General features: G+C 43.7%; 1 protein-coding gene across 1 annotated transcript in view; it reads left to right on the plus strand.

Moving 5' to 3' along the window:
* Positions 1-1702: 1702 nt before the first annotated feature.
* The window catches only part of LOC138743708 (serotransferrin-A-like), a 29385-nt gene continuing 8747 nt past the window's right edge, over positions 1703-22340 (plus strand). Inside the window, exons 1-8 of the mRNA XM_069899334.1 lie at positions 1703-1835; positions 7593-7729; positions 10742-10838; positions 11558-11602; positions 14441-14527; positions 16497-16655; positions 19008-19161; positions 22156-22220. Of these exons, the coding sequence (XP_069755435.1) occupies positions 1784-1835; positions 7593-7729; positions 10742-10838; positions 11558-11602; positions 14441-14527; positions 16497-16655; positions 19008-19161; positions 22156-22220 (796 nt within the window). The 5' untranslated portion in view covers positions 1703-1783. The remainder of the gene's footprint in view (positions 1836-7592; positions 7730-10741; positions 10839-11557; positions 11603-14440; positions 14528-16496; positions 16656-19007; positions 19162-22155; positions 22221-22340) is intronic.

The raw sequence follows: 22340 nt of genomic DNA on the forward strand, positions 1-22340 counted from the left end.
TTATAAAGTACGAGTCATTAAATGAGTCCCTGATGGAGTTTGTGGTTGAGGAGTCTGATGGTGGAGGGTAGCAGCTGTTCCTGAACCTGGAGGTGCGAATTTTACGGCACCTACACCTCTTTCCTGATGGCAGCAGTGAGAACAGAGCATGTGCTAGGTGGTGAGGCTCCTTGATGATCGCTGCTGCACTCCGACAGCAGTCTTTCCTGTAGATTTTCTCAATAGCGGAGAGAATTTTGTCTGTAATGTGCTGGGGTGCATTCACTGCTTTCAACTCGGCTATTGGTGCCAGGTTGTGATGCAGACAGTTGACACATTTTCCAATACACATCTATAGATGTTTGCCAAGGTTTTCAATGTCATACCAAACTCTTCCTTCCGCAACCCCCCCACCAAATATGGTGACACTGCTGTAACCAACAGTGCACCCAATGGTGTGGACCTGTAGGGAGCAGAGACCCAGTGCTCCACTGTGGGGTCCAATCTCCCATTCTAATGCTGTCAGTTTTGTACAGGCCCTAAATGACCTGCTAAAGCAGCCAACCATAGTTTTTTAAAATTGTGTGACTGCGGGGTCTGGTACTAAGATGGCGGCACATCCACTCTGCAGTGACTTTGAGGGGGTTGCAGAATCCGAGGAAGCAGAGGACTGTCGTAGGGCTCTAGAAAACTGAGTTCAACCCCCCCCACCCCCGTTTGAGAAGGAAAATCAGAGGAAATAACTCATGGAACAGTGTCCATTGCAATGATCCAGTGAGGGGTTTGGAAACTTTTTAAAAACAGGTTCCAAACTGTTGATGACTCAAGGTGCAGGTTGCAGGCTGCTACTGACTGTGGTCAAGGGACTCACACCAGGCTGCAGACTAGTGGAGATTGGCTCAAGACTGGCTGAAGGGGGACAAGGTGTTAGAACTTGGATGCCGAGGACACTGATCTTCCGGAACATGTCCGAGATTGGATCTGGGGCTTGGGTTACCAGTGAAGGCTTGGAGGCTGCAGGAGTGTTGGAGTGGAATACTCAGTAGTTCTGAGGGCACTCCCTTTTGCTTCTCTTTCTCTGACCTTGAGGGACACTATTTTATTACAAGAAATAAAAGAAACAAATCTTGTAGCAAAGGAAGTAATTTATGGTCATCCATTTGTACAAGTACAACCTGACGAAACAGCATTCTCTGGTTCTCGGCGGCAAATTGAAGCTCCATGATGGAAGCACGAAGAGAGTTGGGCAACCAAGTTCAAAGATGTTTTTGCATCACAAAGTGAAATAGGCATCTGGCTATTTTCTTTTGCTCAGCACTGAACTGTAAGAGTATTTAAACAGGACAAGATTTGCAGATTAGTAAGATCCAAGGGGAAGTCCTGGGAAATCAAAGCTATAATTTTACCTTTTTCTGGCTCCAAGCAGATAATTCTGGTGTGCGTCGTCAGGGGGTCTGAGACCAGCATTAACGAGGACCAAGGGAGATATCATTTGAGGAAAAAGCAAAATTACTGGAAATGTTGCAATATTTTATTTACCAATATTTAAGGGATGACATTTTCAGAATCAACAAATATTTCTAAATATTTTTTAAACTTCTGAATTTGCAACATCAAGGGTTCACTTGAATTGCAACAGTTGGCTAGTTTTTGGAAGGTCCTTGTGAAATATTCAGTCAACAGTAAAGGGTGTTCACCTCCTGTACCTCTGCGTTAGATATCGGTAAAAGGAGAGCTGCAGCATACACATCACCTCACATTTGTTCAGCCACCAACCTGTCCTCTCTTCCACCAGCCTTTGAAAATGTCTGGCCACAAGACGCTGCTTTGCACCGCACTGCTCTTTAGAATGATTTGTAAGTCATAAAATTTCCTTTTGTTTTTGTAGGCAGACACTGTTTCTTAATCTGTGCAGCTCTTGTTACACTGAATAATCTGACATTTATGCAAATTTTGCCCAGATGCGGAAAGTTGCTTTAAGTCAACAAAAGCAAAACTAGCAGGTGACCCTTTCAGTAAAGAAAACTGCCAATGATTGACAGAAATATTTCATTATCTTTTATTTGATTCTGCGTTCTGTGTATCTTTCTACTTCAGTGTAGAAATATTTTCTAAATCTGTATGTCCTAGCTTCAATATACGTTCTGTGTCTTTCTACCTCATTTTAAGCATGTACATGTCTCTTTGCATTTCTGTATCCTCGTTCAGGTATATCTGCTGCATCAATCAAGATATGTTACTGTCCTCAAGTACATGTACGTCCACCCAATTCCTAAATATAATTACAATTTTATTGTTCATCTATCAGATGTAATCAAAGTATTCTCAATGCAAGTTCCATTTTAGTCATTTCAGATGTACGGTATTTAATGTGCTATGTGTTACACCACTAACTTCATTTGGATGAAATATAAGCTCATTGCTGTCACAGCTGATCAGTGGACACAGGATCCTATTCAAAACCAGAAGCAAATATCTATTGTCTTGGACCACATGTGATGCCCAGCTGTCTATAAAACTTATCAGCTATATAGCTAGTGTATAGCTAGTGTATCTCCAAGATCACATGCATCCACCTACTCTCCTCCCATTTCCCAGAAATAGCTATAATTTGGTTGCTTATTTACTGAATAAAGTCAAAGTATTTTCATTGCAGATTGGAATTGTAAAAATTATTTTTTTTTAGATATACAGTGGGGTAACAGGCCCTTCCAGTCCTTTTACCCTGTAACTCAGTATGTTTTTTTTAAGGGTGGGAGGAAGCCAGAGCACCACGCTCTGATCAATAAATGTCTTACAGACAGCGGCAGGTTTTAGGTAGCAAGTGGTAAAGACCTGTACTCTCCATCCATGAGAGAACAAGATCTGGGAACAATAAATGTTTGGAAAGGTGCACAGGATAGAAACTTGCAGGGCTATGAGGTAGATCAGAGGAATACATCTGCCTGAAACTTGCATCATCTGAAGGAGAGTATGGCCAATTTACTTCCATCAGTCACTTCAGTGTCTTGCTGAGGAAACTTGCCCCATCAGGGTTTTCCAAATGATAACCTCTTCTTCCAGGTCACAAGAGTTCATCTTGTTTCCCTTGTTTTGAGAAACATTCTAGCCAGCCATTTCATCTTGTAAGGACCACAAGGGTTTTAAGCAGGTTGAACTCAGAACTCACAACCCTTCTTCAAAATGGGGTTTCATCAAGCTTCCAAAAGCCACAGCTGAAGTAAATCCTCTCTCTGTCTCTGTGCTTACAAAACTACATGTCCTCTCTTATAACAGCAAATTGCAAGCAGATGGATTGCAGCCTGGCCATCTGTTGCTTTCAAAGCAATAGTCCATTTATTCCACAACGTCAGTCCAATTAACACCTACTTGTGAAGTCCCCATCAGCTTTCTTCAAAGTTCTGTAAAGTCATTGTGGACATGAAGTATCTTTCACCAAAGCTTTGGCATTTTAAATGAGATGTCTTTTGTAAAGTGTTACTGTCTGTTTGTGGTGACCTACATACTTAAAGCCCTCACAATATATCTCTTTTTAAAAACATATACTTGCATATAATATAATATTGCAATGGCTGCTGCACACAGAAAGCACCACTGGACTTAATGGGGTTTCCAGTAGAACTGTGTATTTGAATTTTGTGCACACCCATTTAAGGCCAACGGGAGTTCCGCCCCACACAGCAGTGACAACATCACGTGGCCTGAGGCGCGAGCTGTGACCCAAGCCACGAGGCAATGAGCAAAACCTGATGGCGCCATCTTCTGTAGCTGCCCCGCCAGCATGACGGTACAAACGGGGCTGGTTCACTCATAGAGAAGTATGCCGCCACACAACACCCCCAGAACCAACTTGCGTGTCCTGACGCTTGGGCGGCCAGCACCTCCATTTAGGTTGTGCTGTCTGCACGGGCTGATTTAAGTCCACGTGCGCCGGCTTTAGCCGATTGACTGTAAAAAGTTCCTCCTTGCCACCAATGTCCAGAATAAAGGCTTTCCCGATTGCTGGAGGACTTTGTACGGGCCCTCATATGGGTGCTGCAGGGGGACTGGGTGCGGGCCTCACCGGATGAACACAAACTCCACTGAGTCCTGCCCTTTGAGGATGTTTGCCGGGTGCTTGCCATAGTGGGTAGATGGTGAGGATGTTAACTTGCTGCAAAGGTCCACGAGTAGGTCAGGGGCTCACCTCCAGGCTCTCCGTCTGCTCAGAGAAACTGCCCTGGTAGCGACAGCGGTGCGCCGTAGATGAGTTCCGCCGACGAAACTTGGAGGTCTTCTTTCGGAGCAGTTCGAATGCCAAACAAGATCAGGCCTTGTGCTCTCGTGCAGGTCTCAAGGGCAGTTGGGGACAGCACTCTCAACTCTGCTCCGGTATCCACCAGTAAATGCCACCTGTTGGTCTTGTCCACCACGTGTAAGAAGATGTTCATGTGGCCAGCCGTCGCAGCCATCTTTTCCCTGGTACGAGCAGGGTTGACAGCATTTGCAGGCTTGTGCTCCCCAGCATTGGTGATAGAAGCACCAGGTCAACTGGTGCTCCTCTGTCTTCTGTCTGGGGGCGTGCTGTGGTCGCTTGGACGTAGGGTGGGCGAGCTGTTTCATGGTGGTCTTGCTTTGTCCATCACAGCACATCAGCGTGAGCTGTGACCTTCCTGGGGTCTGAGAATTCCTCGTCTGCTAGCAGGAGCTGGATGTCCTCCAGCATTTGTTCGAGGAAGGGTTTGTGAACTTCTGCCAGTGTCAGCATCTCATCCATCAAGGTGGATGAGTCTCTGTCCCCCAGGCCATCAAGGTGCATCAGACTGGCTGTGCGCTGCTAACAGGAGAGTCTGAAGGTGCCGAGGAGGAGGGTTTTGAGGGTGATGTACTTGCCCTCCTCAGGAGGATCATGGATCAGGTTGTCCACTCTGGCTGCCGTTTCTTCATCATGGACACTCACCACGTGGTAGAACATAGAGTCTGAGGTGATCTGCTGAAGTCAAAACTGTGCTTCCGCCTGCCTGAACCACATGTGTGGCCGATGGGTCCGGGGTAGGGGGAGATTCACAGAAACAGTGCTGATCGCTGATGGATCCATGTTTTGAGACCAGATATCGTCTGGGCTCTGCAGGGTCACCAATGTAGCAGCTGCTACACACAGGAAAACACCACTGGACTCAGTGGGGTTTCCAGTAGAACTGTTTATATGAATTTCACATATGCCCCTTTAAGGCCAATGGGAGTTCCGCCCCACGCAGCGGTGACGTCATCACGTGGCCCGGGGCACGAGCTGTGGCCCAAGCCATGAGGCAATGAGTAAGTTCTGATGGCGCCATCATCTGCAGCTGCTCTACCAGCACAATGATACAAGAAGGGCCGGTTTGCTCACATAGATGTGCGCTGCCAGAATATATCCCATAACAATGCATTCCAAGATTTTCCTGGGAAAATCCTTTGCAAATTCACATTTTAATTTTCTTTTAATTTGGACAACAGCACACTAAATAGCCATTTTGGCTCATGAGTCTCTGCTGCCCAATTTACACCCAATTAACCTACACCTCTGGTGCATTTCAAACAGTGGGAGGAAACCAGATCCCCTGGGGAAAACCCATGTCGACCTGGGGAGAACGTACAATCTCCTTACAGATAGCATTGGACTCGAACCCTGATCCCAATTGCTGGGGCTGTAATGGCACTGCACTAACTGTTGCTTACAGCAACATGGTTATCTTTTCATTAGAGCAGATTATTTATTCCTTCTGCTGGGATCACTAACACAGTGGCACAACAGAACAGTAAGGTACCAGTCACTGATGTGACAACGGACATGATATCATCATCCATTGGACCTGGAATATGAAATAATATTTCCCTTTTTAAAGTTATCTTGGACCTTATCCACAGCTCTTAAACACTTATTAACATCCATTTTAATTGTAGATATTTCATCCCTCATCAGACATTGCCCCTGTAGCCGACCACTACAAAGATACACACACACACACACACACACACACACACACACACACACACACACACACACACACACACACACACACACACACACACTGTGGCAGGTTAAGCTCACTCCTTTATTAGGGCTGGAAAAGCTGCTTTTATACTGTTCAAGTTCCCGCTGTTTTTGTTGATTGACTGACTCATCCACATGAATAACAATAGCGGGCGGGAACATCCATGCATATGAATGCCCTTATTCCCCAGCCTGTTCCTGCTGAGTTAGCTGGGCAGCTTGACCAACGCCACTTTAGGGCTGTTGGTCTGATACTGCCCCAGCTTTTACCCCCGCCTGTCTGTTGTCCTGGAAGTCATTTTAGTGATCTGTCTGTCTGCTGCCGTGTGATGTGCCAGCCTGATCTCTGCAATTGGGGGCTGCCACACACCTTTCATCTCAGTTCATTGCTCCTTGACCACTGAGAATCCCTGGCTCATCTGTACAGCCAAATTCTCCATTTGTTTGGCTATATCCGATAAAGCAAGATTAGAATAAATTTAAGGTGAAAAGTTTTTCTCTGTTCAGGCCAAGCCTTCCAAAAGTTTTGTTCCTCCTCTTCTAATCCAGCGACTTCTTCATCCTCCATCACTACAGAGGTCGGGATCTCCCAACAGCTGGTAAAGATCCCCCCTCCCACCAGCCCAGAGTCGCTGGGCTGAGGGAGGTTGGGTCCCCTCACAGTTTGAATATAGTACACATGCGTGGTTGATCTTGCTCTGGAGAGGATCATCGTCAGTCGCCAGCACCATCTTGTGTAGTGGTACACGAGGTCAGCGCCTGTGTAGTGTAAACTCTACCCGTGGACGATTGCTGTGCCTGGGGCTGAGTTGAAATCAACACTGGAGGCCATTTCTTCCACAGTTCCAAACTGTTTACTGTAAATATTCGTGGATAATGCAAAAAATTTTGTACCGAAATTCGATCTTTGATTCTACACATTCTACACGAGGTTATTATTTTAACAATTTTTTCGGCCAGGTTAATGGTAAGATTATCAGCAGCTGCCGACAATGACAGCAGCACAACTAGGTTGGTGGGAGAGAGACGGCAGCGCGACTCGGGCAGGTGAGGGGGAGAGAGATGCCAGTGCGAATTGTGCATGGGAGGGGAGTCTTATTATACACGGGGGTAAAATTTTTCTACCTTTCCCCTAAAAAATGGGGAGTTGCATTATACACGAATATTTACCATAATTGCTGTTTTATTTTCATAATTTCAGCCTTAATTTTCCTCATAGCTGCAAGATGGAATTATTCAACAGTATTATTAACAGTTTCAAAAATGTTTTAAAACATTGTAAAACTGGTTTTGAATAGTTCTGCCAGGGGGAGATGTTTTTCCATGCATTCTCCCTACACCATCACGCAACGCCCCCTTGAAATCATATTTCCCAAGAGGCTGTCGATGGAGCTTATAAGACTGAAATGCACAAGTGCCAGTTAGATAAGATGCCCTTGGCCTATAGAGCAGAAGAAGAGACAAGTTCACAGCACCCTATGGAAGCTCAATACAATTTTAATGACCAGCTTCTCAAGGCACTGGTGAAATTGGGCAAAATATCATGAAGGGAAATGAAGGAGAATAATAAAATAGATGTCTTTCTGCTTTTGTTTCCAAGGTGAGGCTGCTGCTTTCTCTTCCAATAAGCTACGCTGGTGCACAGTCAGTGACCTTGAACAAAGCAAATGCAACAATTGGCCATCTGTTGAGTGTGTCCAAGCTGTCTCCATGCAAGACTGTGTCCAGAAAATTAAGGTACATGCCAGCTGCAACCTCAGTAACAAATCACAATACATGGGGGTGCCCAGCAAACCATTTGACCTTTTCTGGATTATCAGAGGGGAGGGACAGGAAATGATGGACATCGATGGGGGTGGGCGAATAATGGGAAGGAGATGGGGAGGGAAAAAAATACTCAAATATTTGCAAAGAATGGTTTGAATCCCAGAGGTCACATAGCCTGAAATATTGCCACAAAAATAGCTAAAGCCAGAAATTAGTTCCCACCTTAGTAGGAAGAACAGAAAATATGATTGTTTATGGTTTTAATTGTAATTCCATGGGAACTGATAGGAAGGTACATATTTGAAGAACCCTGGAATGAAAAGGCATATTTAGAAGTCATGGAGTATGCAGTGTATATTTAGTGCAACGCGTTTACTAGTGATCGGGACTGGACTGGGGATCAAGTCTGTCAGGAATTTGTTCCTTCTCCCTGTTTCTGTGGTTTACCTGGGGGCTCCAGTTTCCTCCTACTGTTCAAAATGTACAAGTGGTGTAGGTTAATTGGGTGTAAATTGGGTGGCACGGACTTGTGGGCCAGAATGGCCTGTTATCATGCTGTATGTCTAAATTTAAAATTGAATCTGGTGGGGTTTTTTGGAAATCAGAAGAGTTCATTTGGAATGGAATTAATGTATTTGGGGTTTATGGGACATATTATGGAGATATATTTGAAATTTGCAATAATTTTTTAGAACTTGAGAAGTCTGTGATCCCAAGTATATTTGGAGAGCTTACATTTTAAGTTCAAAGAACAAATTGGAGTGTGAATGGATTACTTTGAAATGTGATGAATCTTTGAAAAGTACAGGGGCAACAGACACCTGGAAACACACTAACTGTCGCTAATATATTGCCAATCCTTGATTGTCGCTGGGTTAAAATCCTAAGACTTCCTTCCAGACAGAAATGTGGGAATATCAACATCTTTTATCTCATCTTATCTAGATGCAGCTTACAACTCAACTCAATGTTAGAATTAAATTCATAGTTTTGTGATTTCTGTAAGAATGTTGGAGAGTTTTTGGTCCCTGTTGTTAGAAATTAAAGTACCTTTAAAGAAATTGCTCGAGACAAAAATTGAGAACAAAGAACATTTATTACTACAACAATGCAAAGTTGGGTGCTTCCCCTTACCCTGGGAATACACACACATACTGGGGCTCACCCAACTTTTATACAGTCAATTTCAGTATCAGAATGCCCTCCCCCTTACATTCTTCTGCCCCCTGGATGGGTTTGGCATAGGTAATCCTTCCTGCCTACGTGCAGTTTCAGTACACTTGGAGGACCAGGGGGTATCCTGTGGGTGCCCCATCATGTCATTGTCCTTATTCACACCTTCCTGATTCTCTGGGCTACAGTCTCTTGATATGCAGAGTTGACTCATTCTATCTAGGGTTGGCTAATTTCATATGTATAAATCTGTGTAAGGTTAGCTAATTAGAAATGTATGACTTGGTACTTCTGTCCAGGGCTAGGAGACCCTTATCTGATCCAGACTACCTCAACTTCCTACATTCTATTGTACCTTACCATTCCTTATCTTAGTCCTATGGTCTTGTCACAAAGACTAGAAGATTCTTATGTTAATCGTGCTGACTCTGCTTTCCTGCATCCTAAGCCCCAAGCTTATCCTGTTTGAACTGGTTACAGCCATTTTACTGATGAACTTTAGTTTCTTCCATGTTCATAATTTTAGATCAATTTTCCCATCTCTCACACTGTCAACTGAGCTCATCTTGTTTGCCTGACTTACAGAATCAGAATCAAAATTTATTGCCATGAACAAGTCATGAAATTAAGTGAAAAAGCACACAAGTGCTAGAGAAAATCAGCAGGTCAAGCAATGCCTTTATGTAGCAAAGATGAAGATACATCATCAACGTTTTGGGCTGGAGCCCTTCATCAATGTGCTCTGCAACAGCAGTAGCAACATAGTGCAAGCATTTCCTATTATAATCATCTTTCAACATTACTATAAAAAATTAAAATAATAGTGTATGAAAAATAGGGCAGTGTCTTTGGTTCATTGATCATTCGGGAATCTGATGGCAGCGGGGAAGAAGCTGTCCTTGTGCTACTGAGAGCTCGTCTTTTGGCTCCTGTAACTTTTCCCTGATAGTAGCAGAGTGAAGAGGGTGTGGCCTGGGTGGTGGGGTCTTTGAGGATAGAGGCTGCTTTCTTAAGACACCACCTCATGTAGATGTCCTCGATGGAGTGAAGTCTGCTGCCTGTGATGCTGCAGGCCGAGTTAACAACCCTCTGGAGTTTATGCTTGCCTTGAGTGTTGGCATCTCCGTATCAGGCAGTGATGCAACCAGCCAGTATGCTCTCTGCAGTGCGCGGTACCAGTCCACATCTTGCTAAACATTTTTTGTCCCTCAGACTCTACTAATTCCTCTGGCAGCTTATTCCACACACCTTGCACCCTCTGTGTGGGAAAAGCTGCCTCGAGTGGCTGCCTCATATTTTGAGACCAGTATTGTAACAGCACAATACTGTTACAGAACAGCAGCTGGGGTTAGAATCTGGCACTGTCTGTAAGGAGTTTGTATGTTCCCCCCATGACTACTTGGGTTTCCTTGGCAGGTGTCAGGTTTCCTCCCACCGTTTAAAAACATTCCGGGTGTCAATTGGGTGTAATTTGGCACCACGGACTTGTGGGCCAAAAGGCATATCTAAACTAAACATTTAAATTAAAATTAAATCTCCTGTGTGGCACCTGTTCAAGCTTCCCTAATTACTAGAGGATGCTGGCCCTATCCATCAACATTCTGGTCTATCTGTTCCTTAGTGACCTCCCTGTGAAGGAGAGGCTTTAGGAAGGATGAACCGAGGGGCGGGGGGAAGTGATATTGAGGAGTTTTCGGTGCGATTCAGATTGAAGAGTGGGAACCAATCTTAGTGCCCATGTAACATACAGGCTAAACCACAGGATGCTTCCAAGAGGCTGCCTTGTTAACAGAGTGTCTTGCTTTGCAGCTGGTTGAAGCTGATGCTGTTGTCCTTCACAGCTCGGTCCTGCTTGCTGCAGGGAAGTGTGGCCTGGTTCCAGTTATGACTGAATATTATGATTCAGGTGAGTGCTCATGAAGGTCATGTTTGCTGCCACCTGCTGTTCTGCAACCTGCAAATCTCACCCTGATTTTTGCACAGCTACGTGACAACGTTACAGCCTTGGCTGAACCAGGGTCCACTCCTTTTGAAGTCCACAGGATGGATGTTTGGCATGGTGGGGGAGCAGGTGGGGAAGGGTAGGAGGGGTCACCATTTTGGAAATCTGCTGCACAAGTGAACCAACCTGTTGATTGGTTGCTCTCTGAAGATATCAATGGCTTGATTAGTTATCCACTATTGCTATTGATGTGCTAATTGTTGGCTTCTAATGCTAAAACTGTTAAAGGCCTCGTTGGTTGCCAGCGAAAGAAAACAGCAGACTGACCCATTGCCGGCTGATGCTATTAAAGAGTTGATTGGTTGCCCTTTCATACTCACAATTGGCTGTTTAGTTTCCCTCTAAAACAAGAAGATTCAGAGAAGAGCCGACTTGGAGCAATGGAACCCACATCCTTTCTAAGAGGCTGACATATCCTGAGCTGGACCTTGTGGAAGGTATTTGTGTAGGCAGGGGGTAGAATCTCTGATGATAGTGAGGTTTGAGAGCAATCTCTAAACATTTTCAGCCAGTCACCTTCTCTGGATTTTACTCAATTTGCAGCTTTTCAGTTCCATTATATTTGATATCAAGAAAAGTATATCTATTGGTCATTTGTTCATTTTGTATCTTTGTACCCACAGAGAATCTTGCACCCTGCCATGATCCAACAGCCCTGACAGAACCATGTGAGTTTCCAGTCACATTTTTATCCTAAATACATGGAGGGATTTTTTTAAAAAAACTATGCCTATTTTATCCAGACCTCCCAACAATTGGTGCACAAATTAGAACTGGAGGTGGCCTTCTTCCCAGTACTGAGACCAATTCTGAGACTCTGCTGTGCCTCCTCACTTGAATGGGGCTGTGTATCCTTGCCCATCCTGGAGCTAGGATTGGGTTGTGTCTCCTTTGTAAGTGAGCTGTGTTTGCTTTGGCACTTAGGAGCATCTCCTCTGAAAATGGGAACCCCTGTGGCTGTTCCCTCAATAGCTTATACCATTTTGGATACTGTTGAGGAATGGTGGGGTGGGGGAGAAACGGCCTACCAAGGACAAGCCAAGGCAGTCAAGTCTCTGGCACAGAGTCTGGTCCTGTAGTTAAGAAGCGAAGGAAGGAGAGGGGTGAGCTGTAGTGATAGGGGATCCCATATTTAGGGGAACTGATAAGAGGTTCTGTGGAAGATATTGAGAATCTTGGATGGTACATTGCTTATCTGGTGCCAGGGTCCAGGATCGCAATCATGGCATTCTCAGGAGGGTGGATGAGCAGCCAGATGTTGTGGTCCATGTCGGGACCAATAACATGAGTAGGAAGGGTGATGAGGTCCTGCTAAGAGAGTTCAGGGAGTAGGCTCAATACTTCTACCCATGCCACGTGATGGTGAGGTTAGAAATAGGAGGATAATGCAGCTTAACGTGTGGCTACAGACCTGATGCAGGAGGGAGGGATTCAGGTTTCTGGATCATTTGGGTCACTTCCAGGGAAGATGGGACCTGTTCCGACAGGACAGTTGCATCTGAATTGGAGGGGGTCCAATATCCTGCCAGTAAGCTTTGTTAGTGCTGTTCGGGGTAGGGAAGGGGTTAAGCTAGATTTGCAGGGGGATAAGAATCCCAGTGCCAGAGTAGATGGTGGAGTCAAGGAGGAAAAAGGTGATGAAAGGTCAGAAATCAAAGAGAAATGTTCTCAAGTGAATCTATTTCAATTGAAGTTGTAGCTTAGAGCATGGATTGGCAAGTGGAATTATGACATTGTGGCCATTAGTGAAACTTGGAGGGGCAGGACTGGAAACTCAATGTCAATGGCTTTCGTTGCTTCAGACGTGATAGAATTCTGCGGGGGGAGGTGGGCTGATAAAAGGGAGAGGAGTGGCATTGCTCATTAGGGAAAATATCACAGCTGTGGTCAGGCTGGACAAGCCAGAGGGCTTGTTTACTGAGGCCAAATGGGTGGAGCTGAGGAACGGGAAAGGTATGACCACACTCATGGAATTGTATTATGCACTGTCCAATAGTCAGTGAGAATTGGAGGAGCAAATCTGTAGAGAGATAGTGGACAACTCCAGGAAACATAAGGTTGTGATAGTAGGGGATTTTAATTTTTCACATATTGACTGGGACTCCAATACTATAAAAGGGATGGATGGCTTGGAGTTTGTCAAATGTGTTCAGGAAAGTTTTCAAAATCAATATATAGAGGTACCAACTAGAGAGAGAGGAATACTGGATCTCCTATTAGGGAATGAGACAGGACAGGGGACAGAAGTAGGTGTAAATGAACATATTAAGCCCAGTGATCTCAATGTCATTCATTTTAATTATGGATAGGGGTAGGCCTGGACCTCGGGTTGAGATTCTAAATTAGAGAAAGGCCAGTTTTGAGGTAAGGAGAAAAGATCAAAAAAGTGTGGATTGAGGCAAGTTATTTTCTGAGAAGGTTATGTGAGGTAAATGGAAAACCTTCAAAGATGAAATTCTGAGAGTACAGAATTTGTATGTTCCAATAAGGATCGAAGGCCAAGTTAACAGGCATAGGGAACCTTGGTTATTCAGGGATATTGGGGATCTGGTTCAGAAGAAGAGGGGGGTGTACGGTAGGTTTAGATAACAAAAAGTAAAGAGGTACTTGAGGAGTATTTTTTTAAATGCAAGAAAAACTTGAAGGAAATCAGGAGTGCAAAAAGAAGAGGTTGTTTTGGGAGACATTGTGAAGGAAAATCCTAAGGGTTTCTACAAGTTTATTAAGGGTGAAAGGATAGTAAGGGACAAAATTGGTCCCCTTGAAGGTCAGATTTGTATGGATCCAAAAGAGATGGGGAAGAAATTAATGTTTTTGTATCAGTATTTACTCAGGAAACTGGCCCAGAGTCAAGGGAAGTAAGGAAATGTGAAATACGCAATCTGCAGCTGCTGAGGTTGTAGTAGAAACAAATATGCATTTCCAACTTCTGCTGAGACATTAACTATATTGACTTCAATGCCACTCTCACTCATTCCGATCCCACCCCCTTGGAATACTTGGCCCACCACCCTCTCCGCACTAACCTCAAATGCCCAATTAATCACAAGGGAGTTGCTGTTATGGTCTGGTGCACTGACCTCCAACCAGGTGAAGCAAGACGTGATTCACAGACACCTCCTCCTATTTACCCCTCCAACAGGACCCCGCCAAAGCTCATTAAACCACTATATCACACAATCTCTGAACTCATCATTTCCAGTCACCTCCTGGCACAGCCTCCAATCTTATTGTTTCCCAAACTTGTGCTACCCATTTCCACCTCCTACCCAAGATGCACAAACCTAATTGCCTAGTAGACAGATCATTTCGGTGTTCTCCTGCAACAAAAGCCATAGATGCCCAATCCCTATACACCTCCATCCCCATACTGAAGGCCTCAAAGCCCTTCATTTCTTTCTCAACAATAGACCCAACCAGTGCCCTTCCACCACCACTCTCCTCCAATGACTGAACTTGTCTTCACCCTCAATAATTTCTTCTTTGACTCATCTCACTTCCTCCAGGTCAAAAGGGGAGCTATGGGTACCCACCTGGGTTCCAGCCAAACCATGCTGATGACATGGAGCAATCCATACTACAAGCATACCAAGGCAAGGCTCTTTAACTCCTCCTCTGCTACATCAGTGACTGCATTGGTGTGCACTCATGAGTTCATTGAATTTATGTACTTTGCTGCCAACTTCCACTCCTACTGCAAATTCTCTCTCTTCCCCCCTCCTCTTTCCCCACCCCCCTCCCCCCAAGCAAGTGTGAAGTGTTGCATTTTGAAAGGACTATCCAAGGGAAGAGACACACAGTAAATGGTCAGGCACTGAGGAGTGTGGGAGAACAGAGAGATCTGGGAATACAGATATATAATTCCCTGAAAGTAGCCTCACAGGTTGTAAAGAGAGTTTCTGTCATATTGCCATTCATAAATCAAAGTATCAATAAGACTGAAAGAGTACAGAGAAGATTTACTAGGATGTTGCCCAGACTTCAGGTTAAACAGGTTAAGACTTTATTCCCTGAAGTGTAGAAGAATGAGTGGAGATTTGATAAAGGTACACAAAATGATAGGGGGTGGGGGGGGGAAGGGGTATAAATCAAGTAAATGCAGGTTGGCTTTTTCAACTGAGGTTAGGTGAGATACAAACTAGAGGATATGGGTTAAAGGGGAAAGGTTTAGAAGGAACATTGTGGAGAACTACTTCAGAGAGTTGTGGGAGTGTGGAATGAGCTGCCAGGTGAAGCAGTGAATGTGGGCTCAATTTTAACATGTAAGGAAAGTTTGGGCAGGTATATGGATGGGAGAGGTATGGACAGTTATGGGCTGCGTGCAGGAGCCAATCCACTGCACATCCTTTGCTAGCATTAAAACATGGAAGTCTGCAGACCCTGAGGTTGAGGTAAAACACTATGCAGGAGAACTCAGCAGGTCAAACAGTGTCATTTTATAGGGCAAAGATAAAGATACAGAACCAATGTTTCAGGGTTGAGCTATAAAATGGTAGGGGGGGGGGATGAATGGCAGACTGAGGGGCACAGTCCCACAAGCAGGAGGTAATAGGTGGATAAGGGAGGGTGGGTAGACCACCAAATAAGGGGGGGAGGGGGGGGGATGGCTCTGTGAATGAAGAGGGAAGATGGTGGCAATCTGGAGGAAAGAAGAGAGGGAGAATGGGGAATGGGCTAGTAGAAACCAGAGAATACGATTCGGTTGGGGAGGGCCCAGTTGGAAAATTAGGTGTTGCTCCTCAAATTTATGGGTGGTCTGGGTTTGAAAGTACATAAGGCCGTGGACAGACACACCAACATGGAAGTGGGTTGTGGAAATGAAATGGTTGGCCAGAGGGAGATCGCTATAAATGATGTGGGCAGAGTGAAGGTGCCCATTGAAGTGATCTCCCAGTCCCTCCATTGTAGAGAAGGCCATAACAGGATCACTGGATGCAGGAGACTGACCCCGCAGATATGCAAAGCAAATGTTGCTTCACTTGGAAGGACTGTTCGGGACCCAGAATGGTGGTGAGGGAGGAGGTGTGGGCACGTGCAGCACTTCCCACAGCTGCAGGGGAAGGTGCCAGGTGGGGGGGGGGGGGGTGCAATTAATGCGAAGGAAACAGTGGATGAGGGAGTAACAGAGGGAGTGATTCCCAATAAAAGGTGGAGACGGAAGGAGAGAGGAAGATGTCTGGTGGTGGGATCATGTTGTTGAAATTTGTTTGATGTGGAGACTGGCGAGGTGGTAAGTGAAGAGAAGGGGGATTCTGTGCTTGTTGCATCTGGGAGTAGAGGGACACAGGGCAGGTGAGGCGATGCAGGTGAGGCGATGCAGGTGAGGCGATGCAGGTGAGGCGATGCAGGTGAGGCGATGCAGGTGAGGCGATGCGAACAGATAGCACAATTCTGGAGAAATTCAGCGTGTCAAACAATGTACTTTATTTAGCAAAGATCCTCTAACGTGGCCATCAGTACCTCTGAATCATCTGTTAACCTTCAATTCTAAAATGTATTCAAACTGGGTCTCCATAATCCATAATTTCCCTTCTGAGTTTTTGCCTTCTGGTTGTGCTCCAGATGTGTACATAGTAGGTGTTGTGAAGAATCAGACTTTGACCTGGGATGGCCTGAGGGGCAAGAAATCGTGCCACACAGCTCTGCACCGGACTGGTTGGATCATCCCAATGGGTCTACTGATTGCACAGGGAAAAATTGAAAACTGCAGCATTTATAATTGTAAGTGATATTTTTTTTCCTGATTGGTGGTGTTGGTAACTGGACTATGTCGACCTTGAATGGTGGGGGTGTTGGGGATTTAACATAGTGGTTAGTGCAATATTGTTACAGCGCCTGTGATCAGGACCAGTGCATGAATCCTGTGGTGTCTGTAAGGAGATTGTACGTTCTCTAGGTGTTCCAGTTTCCTCCCACCAATCAAAACTAATGTGGAGTTGTAGGTTATTTGGGTGTAATTGGCTGGCACAGATTCGTGAGCCAAAAGGGCCTGTTACCATGTTATATGTCTAAATTTAAAGTTAGCAGCAATATTTTTCAAAATTTATGTTGAGTTGAACACTGACTGTAGTGGCAGGTAAATAAACTCGTGAGCAGCATAACAGCATGGAACAGACTCTAACCCATCACGTTCTACACTCCCCACCTTCCCAACAACTCCCTCAGGTTATGCCACTCACATAAAATACCATGGGGCAATTAACAGCGGCCAATAAATACACTAAATTGCATAGCATTGGAATGTGAGAAGTCGGAGCATCTAGAGGAAACTCAGAAGTCAAGAAGCTACTGAGAGATACCATTGAAACAGACAGTAGGGCAACACAGGGATTCATTTGGGGTCCCATACCCATAGTTTGCAGGAGGGGCCCAAATGTCAGCTATTTCCAAGCATGCAGATGATCTGAAGTTCAGTGTGAGGAGGATGTGTTGAAGGGAATGCAGACGTGAATAGAACAGGCTGAGAGAATGTGCTGCTGCTGTGAACCTGGCAGATCAAAGACCAGTGACACTGTCCTACTCCATCTGGCCCTATAACCAAGTTGAGTTGCTGATGGCTCTGTACAGATTTCCAACAGCCCGTTATTTTAAAATCCTGCAACCATGGAGTTCTGCGCTCAAGATAGCGGCGTGCCATGAGGGTAAGCGACCGAAGAACCCACATAGGCTACAGGTGCTGGTGACGAGTCATGCCAGATGTGGACTGCTGGAGACTGGCTCATGGGAACCAGGTATCTGGCCCAAGAATTGAGAGGGTTCTGAGGGCAAGAAGAGATCTTGAAGATCCTCTGATGCTGAAAGCTTCCTGATTGTGTTGGAGGTTTGGACTGCCAATGGTTTGAACAGGGGTCTGTGTCCACAGACACTGTGCCTCTGAAGGGACTCTGCTTTGCTTTCTCTTATTAATAGGTGGTCAAGCACTGCTCACGGCAACTCTTTGCCTTGAGGCAGACAAAAATTAAAGTAAACATGTACATTTTTATGCATTAGTCTGTGACAATAAAAGGAACCTTGACTTTGCTAACAAACAGCAAAGGTTGAAGATTGGTGTCTTCTCAAGGATGTATATTAGTATTTCCAAGCATTTTCATATGCTTAAACAAATACGAGATTAACATGAAAATTACCAGGACTGATTGCAGAACTACTCAGAGAATTCGTCCTCCTTTCCCCTCACTCCTTCTAACTCTCCACATTGCTTTGTTCTTCACATTCCTCTCCCATTATAGACAACATTTCCAAGTTCTAGTGTTCCCTCATTTCAAAACGTGTAATTTTCAAGGAAATGTGGGGACAATATTCCTAATTACTATCTTATTAATACAATAAACCAAACTTTGTAGATGTAGCTTTAATTAATTTTGATTAACTTTGCATTGAGATTTTCATAAAGAAGAATAAACAAAGCATTCAGCTATATTTAAAGATATAATGATATTCGACTTTAAAGAGTTTACAAGAAGAAATAAGACTAATTCAAAGAAAATTATCTCTAACTCACATCCCCTTCATAGTTCATTGAAGAATGAGATGCGGCTCTTAGTCTGCATGGATATTGCAACGTATTATGTCCTAGTCACAACAATAGTCCTTAAAGACACACAGGCACAAAATTACTAAGAATCAAAAACACAAGGTTTTAATCTTTACACCTATTGCCTCTCCCCTTTCTTATTGTCTACTCTGCTCCATTATTAATCTCAATCCACTTCAAACCTCGACTTTCCACTCTCCTTCTCTTTCCCTCCTATTTCTCTCTGTTATTCTTTCTGCACTAATGCTGTTCAATGATAAGTCTGTACCATTCTGTTTCACATTCAAATGGTATACACACCCAATCTGTTTTGTACATGTTTATATTGTTCTGTATACTCACGAGTTCTTCACGTATTCCATTATATTTGGAGCACACAGCAATTCCCCATATAATGAGAAAGTTACCTGTGTCAATTCTGTTCCATTGAACCGATTGATTCTACCCCCACCCCCCAGTCCTGTTGTGAGCATTCAAATGTGCCAAATCTTGCTGTTCCTTAAAACTGAAATCTATTTCTATTTTCTTTTTGAATGAAGCAACGTATTTCAGCGAAAGCTGTGTTCCAGGAGGAAACCCTAGCTCCAAACTGTGCTCACTGTGTGCTGGTCAGGATGGTTCATCTGACCCTGGAAGGGACAAGTGTGCCTTTGGCCCAAATGAGCGATACTTTGGTTACAGTGGCGCCTTCAGGTACACTGTTTGCTTCAACTGTGCTCCAATGGAAGTTAATCTGATAGCTGGAATTGTACTGAGGGAATTGTGCTCATGATCTAATCTTTGCTTTATCTGTTGATTTTGTATTTGCCATCTCCACCCGAAGGTCTGCCCTCCACAACTCATGGAGATGGTCAACTTGGAAAATTTGACCCAGTGGTGCAACAGGACATTTCCTATGGCCAAGGTTTTGGAGCTGTGTAGCAAGAGGCAGCTCTACTGTATTTACTGCATGTTGTGCCTGTATCGATGGCAGAGCATTGAGGAATTTTTACTTTTTATATAGATTGTTTTGTAAGGGAAGTGGTGTTGAAGAAATAAACAGTGTGTTTCATGGGCCTTGAGTCTCTCCTAATTCAATAAGACCCATGGATAATCTTCTACATCAATTCCACTTTCACAGCTCTTCAACCCACTTGTCCATGCTGATCAAGTTGTCTACTTGTACTAGTCCCATCTGAATGTATTCAGCTCATAATGTTGTAAATCTTTCCTGTCGATGTACTAGTCCAAATGTCTTTAAAACAACTCTGAATCTTCTTCAGGAAGCTCTTTCCACATCCTTACCATCCTTGATGTGATAAAGGTGACACTCAGCTATCCTCTAAATTTTTCCCCTCTCACCTAAAATCTATGCCCTCTAGTTTTATCATGATTGCTAAAATATTCTCCTGATCTCACTTATGAATGCTTTCAATTCCCAAGGCTGAACATTCCATCTTCATGACTCTGAATGAGATGTTTCCTATATAATTGATCTCCTTGCTTTATAACACAAAGGTTAAACACTTACTGCAGGAACATAAGCAGGGGTATGGGATGTGGCTATAGGTCCAGCAAGGGAAGACAGAGTTCTACTTTATTGTTGGCTAATATTGTGGGCAGTTTTATTTCCTCTGGTTATATTCACTGCTGCTCCAATCTGTTCTCTAATCTTTGTAAAACTCAGGAACTTTTCAATCATTATTTTAATGTTTATTGTCTTGTGGTCACTATTGCCCAGAAGTTTGTCTGCTCTTTGTCTGTCCTGGTTCATTACATATGATGATATCAAGTGGCCAGTATCCTCCATTGGGATTCCTGCATGTTGATTATGGCAACTCCTTTCCTCTAATTTCCTTAGACTTCATCATCTATTCAATTCACATGGCCGCAGTAATGGAAGAAGAATCCAGTCAATTAGAGGAGGTTCCATCTGAAATGGAAATATGACAAATCTCCAAGCAGAAAGATCAGAGATAGGAAAAGCTTTAAACTAGAAAGATTGGTGCTGGGGATAAAACTGATACAGCTAGAAAATTATCATCAAGAATAGATAGAAATGTGAAAGAAGCAGGAGAGAATTTGGGTAGACGAATCAAAGGGAAGAGATGCATGTCCAGGGAGTGATGAACAGGCATGAAAAGAGATTGTCAATAGAAAGTGGGAGGAACTGTGACTAAACATGTGTCTACAATAAGTCAACTGGAGGCTTTGTTGCAGAATGAAGTCAGGATTACAGAGGCAAGGCAGCAGTCAAGGTGGGGCTGTGGATTTAGAACTGCACAGGGGATGGGATGCATTAGGTGAAAAAGAAAACTGGGAGATGGGTTAGCAGAAAACTGGAAGGAAAAGGGCAATATGCAGGGAAAATAGAATCCATGTGACGGATAAACTTTCAATGTTGGAGAGAGGGTATGCAGACTAGAAAGTAAAATCACAGTCTGACATCCGTGGAGAATTTCAGCAATTACAAAATGAATTAAGCAGTGGAAAGTATTTGCCACAATCTATACAGAATTCATTATTGTGTGGGAATCCCAATACTGGCCACTTGATCTCATGACCTGAAATGAACCAGGACAAACAAAGAGCAGAAAAACTTCTGGGCAATAGTGACCACAAAATAATAAACATTAAAATAATGATTGAAAAGTTTCTGAGTTTTACAAAGATTGGACAAGAAATTGTTAAAATGGCATTTTTGAGCAATAATGAATAGAACTTGGGGAAATAAAACTGCCAACAACATTAGCTAACAATAAAGTAAGCAATGATGAAAGACCGAGAACAGGAAACATTCATGCCACTGGGAAGAAAAAAAACAAAGACACAACCTCTCATGGCACATGAATAAGGGCATCAGGGAAATTTAAAGTCCCAGGTTAGTTGTCAGCAATGAAGGATGGATGTAGAAACAAGGAACTAGGAGCTCAATGGAGAGCTCATGTTGTAAACAGAAAACATAAAGGAAGACATTCAAGTAGAATGTGGTATGTTGGGACTATCTTATTCATACTTTGGAAACAAAAGTTACCATATAACCATTTACGGAGCAGAAACAGGCCATGTTGGCCTTTCGAGTCCGCACCGGTTCACTGATTTTGTGCGCCCTCTTCAGGCATTGGTCCCGATAGATCTTCATTCAATAACGATGGGTGAATTCAATGCAGGTGGAATCAGATAATGTTACGTTTCTAAATTTTTGCAAGACATTAACTTGTAAGGAGGGAAATTGTCAACATCAAGGAAAACCTCATCAATTTTGACATAGACTGTAGGAAGTTGGTATAAAGCTACATAATTGGCAAATGAATTTCTGCCTTATTACATGTAGGGCATTATCACTTAGTAACAAAAACAGAAGTCATATTAACTTGGAAAAGAAATATCTTGGATCTAATTGGAATAGAGGAACAATGAATCTGGGATACGAGCACACCATAAATATTGAACCAAATCAAGATCCAGTGTTTAATTCGAGAAATAAAAAAATATTCATCCTCAATTTGGAGTACAAATCGTTGAGTCTGATTAAGACAGTGATTTCCTGGCTTGTTCAGAGGAATCTTCTCAATTGAACATTGGTGAATGAAACCATTCTCCAATTGCTCCTGGTAACATCTTGAATGTTCACTGAGCGATTGGAGTTTCTTTTAAAGTCCAGCAAGATAATTAGACCTTATTCAATTTGTTGTTTGAATTTTTCAGATGCCTGGCCGAGGTGGGCGATGTTACTTTCATCAAACATAGAACCGTCTTTCAGAACACTGATGGTGTGTGTGCTTTTCTGGTGTCGCAGTGTTGCCCAGAGAGTTAGGATTCTTGTTGTGGCCCTAACTCATGATGGGAGCCATTGAGAAACTGACTAAATACCCCAATGATTTAATCCACAA

The sequence above is a fragment of the Narcine bancroftii genome, chromosome 9 (genome assembly GCF_036971445.1).
Source record: "Narcine bancroftii isolate sNarBan1 chromosome 9, sNarBan1.hap1, whole genome shotgun sequence".
NCBI classification, from domain to species: Eukaryota; Metazoa; Chordata; class Chondrichthyes; order Torpediniformes; family Narcinidae; genus Narcine; species Narcine bancroftii.